The 10091-nt window shown below is 42.9% G+C and overlaps 2 protein-coding genes across 2 annotated transcripts; both read right to left on the bottom strand.

The window, feature by feature from the left end:
- Positions 1-123: 123 nt before the first annotated feature.
- Positions 124-3716, bottom strand: LOC138983156 (uncharacterized). The gene is made up of 4 exons (XM_070356564.1): positions 3671-3716; positions 2989-3354; positions 2211-2456; positions 124-836 (listed from the first exon to the last, which is right to left on the bottom strand). The coding sequence occupies exons 1-4, from the start codon at positions 3714-3716 to the stop codon at positions 124-126; spliced, it is 1371 nt and encodes a 456-aa protein (XP_070212665.1).
- LOC138982454 (serine-rich adhesin for platelets-like) lies at positions 3216-9983 on the bottom strand. Its single transcript, XM_070355747.1, has 4 exons — positions 9843-9983; positions 4739-7555; positions 4027-4351; positions 3216-3354 (listed from the first exon to the last, which is right to left on the bottom strand). The coding sequence occupies exons 2-3, from the start codon at positions 7230-7232 to the stop codon at positions 4149-4151; spliced, it is 2697 nt and encodes an 898-aa protein (XP_070211848.1). The 5' UTR covers positions 7233-7555; positions 9843-9983; the 3' UTR covers positions 3216-3354; positions 4027-4148.
- Between the last annotated feature and the right edge of the window lie 108 nt (positions 9984-10091).

The raw sequence follows: 10091 nt of genomic DNA, 5'->3' as shown, positions 1-10091 counted from the left end.
TGCTTCCATCGAAACCTTGCACCCACAGACTTTACTTTGGTTGCTAGCTCTCTTAGCAGGACAGGGTTGCCAGTGATCTTTCGTATGGCTCTTTCTTCCAGCTTGATCGCTATATCATGCTTTTCACGGGTGACACTGGTTTCTGGTGACTTTTTTTGTGGAGCTGGCTGCTGTTGGACGAAGGTTCCTGCAATCAAGCATGGGACTGTTACTGCCACCTGAATACTGGTTGCTTGGGGCCCTTTCCATTCTTTCCTTAACCTTGAACTCATTCTTGTCTTTCTTTGGACTCCTAAAAGAATCAATGAGACCACTGTCAGCCTGCCCTCTGTAGCCATCTGTCTGCCTCTTCAAAGCCTTGCTAGGATCCTCTTGGTACCTTGAACCCCCCTGTTGAGGATACTCATCAGTGAGTCTTCTTGGATCTCCCATCCCTTCGTCGTAGTCTTCTCTGGGCTTCATCTGTGCCAAAGCTGAACTGGAGTATTGGCCTTTATTTTTGTCTCGGTCATTGTCTGAAGAAAAAGAAGAGCTGCTTACTGCTGACTCATGTTGCCTATTTGACATGAAATCTGTGTTTCCTCTGGCATACTCTCCTTCCCTTGAAGCCAATCCTCCTTTGCTGGACTGTGCAGCTTTACCTTCCTGATCTGCTGCATACTCGTCATCTGATGATGGCTCATCCCTTCTGAATGACTCTCCGTCCATGGAGGAAACAGACCTTCTTCTTTCACTCTCATCTGATTCATTTTCAGAGTCCGCTTCATCATGCAGAGTTACATGCAGTGGGTTGCCGTCAAGAGTGTGATCTCCTTTCTTCACCACAGCTTCTGCATCTGTAAAGTATCACCAGAATATTGTACACACAGTCAAGTCAGTGTACAGTCATTGTTGGGATGAAATACAGTGGAACCTCCCGTAACGACCTCTCCCAAGAACGACCCCCTCCTTTTGACGACAGATTTTTTCGGCACGGATGCTTTTCACACTGTAACTAACCTCCCAAGAACGACGCCCTCCTTTTTCCGACGACCGACCTACCAACTTAGGGTCAATAACGACTTTGACCTTTTAACCAGTGAGTGTCAAAGGTCGTAATTACGCAGCACACGCGGAACACGCACGCCATTAGTCACGCATCAAGAGTCAGGGGTGGAAGTCTGTAGTCAGTAGTGCATGCAAGTCCAGTGGCCTACGGCTGTCATCTTCTCACCTATTGCTGTCACAATTGAAGGACTGTCCTCGAAGTAGGGGGAGGGGATGGGAGGGGTTGGGTAGGGGCAGTTAGAACAACATCTCAATAATGAATTGCTGTGTACGTATTCTGTGAGTGTGTGCTCACCAACTGAGACCTCGGGTCAATGACTCATACTTGCCAATGAGCAAGTTTTACCTATGGGACGGTCTCCTTTGATGTCTGAGAGGAAACCTTCCTGTCCCAGGTTACAGACACTGACCTTCTTACCCGGGGTCAATCAGCGAGTTTTACCTATGACACCGAGTGTGTGTAAGTGTGTGTGTGTGTGTGTGTGTGTATATGTGTGTGTGTGTGTGTGTGTGTGTGTGTGTGTGTGTGTGTGTGTGTGTGTGTGTGTGTGTGTGTGTGTTATGTCTGCCCGTCTGTGCGCTGGTGTATGCACGTACATCATGCTTATCCATATGCACAACAAATGGGAACACAAATAGGATAACGGACACAACTTTCAAGACTGAACTGCCCAACAGTTGCCACCCCTGTGAAAAAAATTATACCTCCCAAACTCCCAATAAAGACCCCTCCTTTTTACGACCGATTTTTCTGGACATTTTCAAGGTCGTTAGTGGGAGGTTTTACTGTACACATTTGATGTGAAAAGATAAACTGATTATATTTGCTTACCTCCTTACGTTAAGAATGTTTTCAAACATGAAGGTAGGTTATTTTTTTGCTTGTATTCAATGCACAACACCTTCACTTCACACAACATACAAATCAAATTGTGAGTTTACATGCACTGACCTCACATTTATCAATTAAAGCATAAGTTATAAACGTGTGCACAGTCTTCAATACCGTCAATCATTTTCAGACATGGATATACAGTATTTTACAATAAATAATACAATTATCAATACCACCAGTTTTCTTGAATCAGATACATTTTGATTCTCTTCAAAGTTAAGCATTTCCACACGGCCACAATCTACCTCTATATTTTATCATTGCCAACCTTCATGCTTGATGAAGTGGACGAGAGCTGATGCTTTATCTTGACTTCTTTCCACTCTCTTCGCTGGGCCACCCTGGTTCCTTCTCTTGTTGCTGAAGAAGAACTGCACTGCTTCATCAGCTGTCTTAGGTTTCAGGCCAGTCACTCGAATAACAGATGATGGAGAACTAGAAACTTTCACAAATGACACGAGGCTGCCTTCTTCAAGCGGACTTTCCACACATGCGCTGTTGATGCTTGGTAAATCTGGAAATAATGAAACAAACTTACATACTTTTTACTTTGTAACCTTAAGTCATACATTGTGACTGCACAGGCAAAGTATTTTTTCTTTTGGTGAATTTTAATTTTTGCTGTATCTCTATATGTATGAAACCTCTTACAGCAGAGTTAATACTAAAACTGACAAGATACCAAATACATTAACACATTCTTGAACCAGTAAGTGTATGTCTCTCATGAATAGTATGCTTTAATAAGCGTGACCTTTTTAAGGTAGAATTCAGTAACCACTCATGTTTTTTTCAAGTGTGTTTGTGTGTGTTTGTGTGTGTGTGTGTGTGTGTGTGTGTGTGTGTGTGTGTGTGTGTGTGTGTGTGTGCGCGTATTTGTGCGAATGTGCATGCGTGTGTGTGTGCATGCATGCGTGTGTGTCAGAAATTCAGTGAGCACTTGTATTTTCTTGTGTCAATCAATCAATATATTGAATGTACTCAAGCCAAGAAATTTTCCTCGTGTAGTGTACATGTCTCAAATAAAATCTTATGAAATAACGTACCAAGCTCATCACCCGAAGAATTACTCATGATCACCACAGCGGAGTTGCGGCCCTTGCTTAGAGCAATGGATGTCACAGAGATGCCTAACACACACTCAAGGTAGTTCTGCAAGCAGTCGGCGCTGGTTCCTGACGGCACGCCCGATACTTTCACCCTGTACTCTGAAGCGGCATTGGTCGATGTCGCTGAACGTCTTCCTGGCTGGGATGGCAGAGGTGTAATTTTAACTCTGGCTTGTGTTCGCGAGGGGCGTCCTTCTGGTGTCAGTGCAGCTTCAGCTCTTAGTGTTGGTGGTGACGAACAAACTTCAACTTGCACAGGATAGCTCTTCAAGGCATGCTCCCTAGCTGCAACCCTTTTTGCAACTGAAAGAGAGAAAATGAAAATATGAATTTGAAATGATCCGTTGAAGTACAGTGGAACCCCCTTTTAAGACTTTCAAAAATCTCAAAAAATCAGGTTTTAAAATGGAGGGCGTCTTAAAATGGGGGTAAATTTACAGATGTTATGAACAGAAAATCTGAAAATCCAAGGTCTTAAAAAGGGGAAGTCTTAAAACGGGGGTTGCACTGTATCACATAACATGGACCGTAGTAGATCTGGAATTCCCCGAGTTCGGGAAGGTTGGGAACAAATGGGCAAAAGGAAAGCATTCTAATGCTGTGTCAAATGTTATGTTACCTTGTGGTAACAAAAAGAGAAGCTGCCTGCACACTCCTGACAGCATTCACAAATGCTTAAATGATGTAATCTCGCAGAGTTAGTTATTAAAACAAAGAAAACTAGCAACCAGGCAAAAGTAGACTAAACTTCAGCTAACTAGCTCACATGTACTAGCTTTAAAAAAAAGTACCAGCTTGAGGGTTAAAAACATGGATATAGATCAAATTATTCCTCGAAAAAGAGCAAGAAATATCATATTTGGTTATTTCAGAAAATGAGTTTGGCACACACATTTGGATTGATGGCTTGAAGGAGAAAACCAACGCAAAGCACATGGAAATACAACAGAAAAGATCACAGAACATGAAACCAACCCTGGCTATCAATGAAGGTGATGAAGAAACACTTCCTCTTCTCATCCCACAAGAGACAGTCTTTTCCAATCTCGCCGCCTCCACTACGTTTCTCATTTTCAAAATATAAATTGCAGATTTCCTCATCCTCTTTTTTTTAGTGCAGCTCCTGTCACCATCACAGTTTTCTGCAAGTCCTCAGGGGCCTGTTCGCGTCTCTGGCTCTGCAAACTCTGGGGAGCCAGTTTCAAATCCTTTCTTTCATAAGCGGCGCTTAGTTCCTGACGCACTTGCTGTTGTGGTGAAGACAGGTGTCTATCTTGTTGTGCGGAGAGTGGACTGCCTCCTGCAGCAAGACACACAAGGATTTCTTGTTGAAAGAACCAAATTTGAATTCATGATTGTTTTTGCAGCTCAAGATAGAATACAGCCAGACAGTAGTATATATTCTTAACATGATATATATGTGGATGCATGAGTGTATGTGGTCTGTGTGTGCGTGCATGCATGTGCGCATTTGTGTGTGCATGCCTATGTACGTGTGTGTCTATGTTCAGAAGAATGATAAGAACAGCACAGACTGATTCTGTCACACTGCTGACAACCTGGCACTCACACAGAATTGAAAAACAGAATGTAAAGATCACTTTTTCCCTTATACCCTGAGACACGGCTTGACTTAATCCCTAAACAGCACAAAGTAAAGAGACACAGCTGAAGTGAATTAACTCACCCTGTGCTGTGAGACTGGTCTGGCCCGGAGTACCGCTCAGCTGCAAGCCTTGTGCTACTGGAGCGTGAGAAGGTTCAGCAGCCCAGCCTCCAGTTGGTGTTACAGCTGCCCAATCCTGTGTTTTCTGCTTCATAACAGTTACCCCAGCCTGATCTGCAGCACAGACCTGAACATTCTGTGGCTGTGGGGCGAACTTCTCCTGATCTGTGTTGCTACCAGAAAAGGTGGGACCAGTCTGGCCTCTACCTGGAAACTGTTCAGCTGGGGTGCAGGGTGCTCCTGCAAACTGGCGATGATGGTCTTCAGTATGTGACCCGAACTTGCCTTGTTCAAAGGTGTTCTGTGCTGAAGACGTTAGTCTTGTCGGGAAGGGTTGAGTGTTAATATGACCTTGTGAAGGGTGTGGCCCAGAGGTGTATCTCTCATAGTTCTGCTCCTGCAGGGATGGTCTCCCGAAGTCATCATCATTCTTCTGTGAATCATCATCAGTAGCTCTGAAACGTGCTCTCTGGTTCTCTGGCACTCCTAGGAGACTAGACACGCCAGAACTTGCCATAGGCTCTTCAGCAAAAGACTCATTGACTGGAAAGCTGCCGGCAGATATAGCTGGTGGGCCTTTTCTTGGTGCTGCAATGGGCCTGCAGGCAGTGTTGTTACCTCTCTGACTCGTCTGAGTGCAAGATGGGTCAGGGTCTGAGGAAGAACAATCCTGGCTTCTAGGACTAAGACCTCTGACATCGGTGTTTGAGCCAACGTTCACAGCACCACTGACAGACTCATTGTCCTCGGAATGTTCTTGTCCTCGTGCTTGGTTTGACAGAACATCACGTGCTGCCCTGACCTGATTATCACCGGCTGATATCTTGCCAGGAAGTCCAAGCATGGAAAAATCAGTAAGAGAGTTCATTGAGAATTCAGGATCAAAGTATATCTTTTCTGTGGCACCATCTTCTGGGCTGAAATAGGTGACCTTAGTGTTCTGATCCAGGGAACCTGCATCCATCCTTCTGTCTGTATCTTTCTTTTCATGCGCCTGCTGATTCCCAAAATTCATCTGCACTTGAGCGTCTGGTGGTGGAGAATGACAAGGAGAGTCGACTGACATGTCTGATTCACTGTCAATGTCTTTCAGAAGATTGGGATCTTCCATGTTAAAGATGTATCCATCTTGAAGATAGTTTGCATTGTTGCCAGGTGTTTTGTCATCCATTACAGGCGTCAGATGAGTGTCTTCCTCACAAGATTCTGAAACAGAAGGTATGGAATGAGCACTGGGTTGAAGGTGACTCTGCCTCATATGGTCAGACTGGTCCTGTTGCAATGCACTCATGGAGTCATCTTGTGAGAGGGACAACAGTTCAATATCAGAGTCATGGGAGTCTGTTTTGACAGTGCTACTTTCAGTTTCACTCAAACCAAGGAGCTGCAAGACCTCTAAGTGCTCCTTGCTTAAGATCTGTGAACTTGGTCCAGTTAATGACTCGGACATACACACATTCAACTGAAGCTTTCTGTCTAACCCTGGTTGTGCAGCTTTTTCAACAAGGTTTTTATCACTGACGCCACAAGTGCTGCGCTCTTCATCGCAGAATTCCTCTCTGTTGCCAGTGAAAAATGTTGCAGTCATTCCCACTTGGTCTGAGTCTGCAATTTCTGCAGAGACGCAGAAGGTAGAAGGACACCGGTCAGGATCCTCGTCATCCGCAGTGTAATCTAGCGTTGTTCTACTAAAAACATCGGCTTTATTGTCTTTTTTACAATTGTCAACTGCACCTCCTAGCAGGTTATCCAAAGGGTATGGGCTAACATGTGAAGAACAAGCATCTGGTGTGCTGGATGTTTCACCAGTGATGCCAAACTTCAAAGAACAACTGTCACCTTCACTAGAGCCTGAAGCTTTTGGGGGAGTCACTGTAGCTTCCCCTGCAGTCTCTCGCATCAAGCCTGCTCTACGATCACCCTCCTCAGGTTCCTCTGTGATGCATTCAGCATGCCGATTGAGAAGAGTTGGAGTGCAAGGCAGGGAATCTGCTATGCTGGCAGTCATCATGGAAACTTGGAAAAGGGATGGACATCTATCGTCCTCTTCTTCCTCAGGTGTCTGAAGTTCCGTCTTGATCGCCGAGTCCAAACTAGGAGATTCCAGCCTGCCAATCAGGCGCTCCATACAACTACGACTCATGCTTCCCAGGTCAGACCCTGAGCTGCCGGACGATCCAAAGTCAGACAGGTATGCCTCAAGTGTGTGCCCGTGAAGGCCATTCTCTGAGAAACCCACACTGTTTGCAGGAGAACCACTCTCCTCACTCCCTGGTGATTCTCTGCTATCTTTGGATGCAGAGGTAGGATGAGATGAAACAGTTTTGCCACCAGTATGAGCGTCTGAGCAAACAGAGGCGTTTTCACCACAAGGTTCCTGATTTAGTCGAAGCTTTTCCTCAACAGACTCAGTCGTGCTCGGATGTTCTGAATAACTCTCCGACTCACTCTCCATTGTGAAAATTATGTAAAAAGAATGTTGCCTAAGGCTAGGAATATTGTTCCAATGGCGTATCCACAGCTAGGCTGTCACAATCTAATGCTTTATGATTATTCAGCAGTTTCAAGTGAATAAAGCAAAGAAGAAGAGAAAAAAAGCTCTCTGGAATTATTGAAAACATCCATGGGATGAGAGCTAATTAAAAGTTGAAGATGCGTTCTGATCATGTATAATTTGCCTTCATCAACTCTTGTCAGTTTCTCCTTCATTTCAGTTTGTAATGCTTGAAAAGAGTTAATGACACAAATGATCTGAAATTATATGTACTCGTTTCCAGCCTGAAACAAAGAATGAATAAAAGAAAATAATTTTCAGTGCCATTTTAGCAAGAACTGAACAAAATCTATCTTAAAGCAGTATTTTTCAAGTTCAATAGACGATGTTCGGAAATAACTCCGGATTTTCAAGTGCAGTGGAAGAGTTGCGGCCCGCTTTTAAAGTGAGACCAGCTAAAACCAGCAATATAACGATTAACTGACTTTCTTTCAAAATCTGCACATCTGAGCTACGATTCACTGGCGATGGCCTGCAGTGATTGATGAGAACTCGTGTTTCCCATAAAAAAAAAGATTTCACAAAAGCAAAAGCTCAGTGCAAGCTGCACCAAATAAAACACCCCAGCTCTGGCTAGACAGTACAGACCAGCTTTCTAATGAAAGCAAGAACCTAGGTTAACACACCCTGATGAATAATGTTCAACTAAAAACAGAAGTCCACTGCCTGCATGTGACTAAAACCGTTGACCAACAAACAAACAAATAAACAAAGACATCTAAATAAAGTAAGAATATCATATCATAACACTAGCTAAGTTAGTATTAAAGCAGCACATTTCACTTTAGCTTCATGCTAATGAACTCCAAGCTCTTCCTAGCTTTTAATGATCACCTGATGATGGATGCATAACATGCATACCTGAAGCGAGCGACAGCTATAGTACCGTGCCCTAGCTAATCAGTAAAGTCCAGCTGCAATCATTTCAATCTGACCGATAATAACAATGCACTACATGCATATACCAGATGCACGCATGATTTAATTCTCTCTCCTGCAAAGAGTATAAGTGTGCACAAGCTCGATCTCTCTCACAAACAGAATCTTTCTGAAACTCCAACGTCACATAAACTATGCCAACAATATTTATACTTTCAGTTCCTCTGTTGTTGACTCTTTATCAGCTCACATACAAAAAATAGACACCCTACATACTTTCTGTTTCAGTTTCATGACAGAATGGCTATTTTAAACACTGGCTCTCTTCAAGTAACCTTGACATAAAATATGTACATGCCTCCTTTCTGTTCTGCAGTTTGATCTAGTTCACCAATAATGTTGCCAGATAACCATTAACATATCAAAAGATGAGAGGTCAGACATCACTATGCTATCAGAAAAAAAGAATAAACATAATAGAATGTGAAGCATTTATAGTTTCAAGATCACATGAAAGGTCCAAAGTATTTACTAATTAAGCAGCATGTTAACAACAACAACACCAACACCAACAACAACAACAACAACAACATATCAGCACACACACAATAATCCATTCCAAAATTGTAATAATCCATTCCAAAATTGTTGTCCTAACTAATCCTAATTCCTATTCCTTTTAAGACCAATTAACTTTATTATTAAGTGGCCAAAAATGTATTTGGGTCTGAAAATGCAGGCTTAATTTTGAACTTGTGCGACATGCAAGTATTACCCATTAATTATACTCATCCAGGCTTTTCCTCATTGAGTGTGTTTCATATCTAGCCGGTCCTTGAACTGGTTGATAATAGCATAGCCATTTTGTTGGTCAACTGTTCCAAACTGATGCAAATCTGTTACTATAAAACTGAATATATTTATATATATATCAACTTATCCCCACTAATTCTAGTGTTTTCGGAACCATCTATATCTATATGATACGGCTTGTGTGTGTCTGTCTGTGTGTTCGCTATGTACGGCCAAAGTTCTCGATGGATCTGCTTCAAATTTGGTGGGCATGTTCAGGTAGACCCCGGACACAATCTGGTCGATGAGAATTTTCAACATGTGCTCTCAGTGCAGCGCTGAACCGATTATGGATTTTATGGTTTTTCTGTATATATATCCATTCCCAGTAACTCTTCCTTATCTTCTCCAGTGTTTTGCGCGTTTATCTCCCTTTCTTCGTGTGGCGTCAATCGCGTACGGTGCGCCACTCACCCGACAAAGCCGGGTACCCGGCGAAGCCGGCGCACGGTGCGCCACTCACCCGCGAAGCGGGTAATCATCTAGTATTATATCAGAGACATACATATGTCTCTGATTATGTATATATAGTCCCCAAAAATGGGATCTATCAATATCATCGACCACACCCGTTCCGCCGAATCAAGTTGCCTCTCATTCTTCTATGTTTAAAGATATAATTTTGATGCTCATCATTTGGGACACTGACGGTAACCATGGAATAAAAAGAACAGTCCATGCACAATTAAATTAAATGTGAATGCATGTTTGCGATTTAGTTGTTATCTGAACTAGCTTATACTTATAGCGTCCTTGTGCTGATTACAGAAGAACACTCACCAAAAGCTGCCGCTTACTGAAGGTGGAGTTAGCTTGCAGAGTCCTAAGTTGAATGAAGATTCATTTCAAACAATCTTGTTTTCGTTTCTGCAGAATTATGACGTAAAGGGAAGATAAACACATGAGGTGTCTACTGAAATGGATTCCACGCTTCTGGGGAAATCCAACTTACTTTCACTTTCTATTTTTAGAAGAAGATCTGCATGCTGATTGGTCCATGAAACAAGGAAGTAACTTAAAATTTAATAT

The sequence above is a fragment of the Littorina saxatilis genome, linkage group LG12 (genome assembly GCF_037325665.1).
Source record: "Littorina saxatilis isolate snail1 linkage group LG12, US_GU_Lsax_2.0, whole genome shotgun sequence".
In the NCBI taxonomy this organism is placed as follows: Eukaryota; Metazoa; Mollusca; class Gastropoda; order Littorinimorpha; family Littorinidae; genus Littorina; species Littorina saxatilis.
This window is presented reverse-complemented; position numbering and strand designations above follow the sequence as displayed.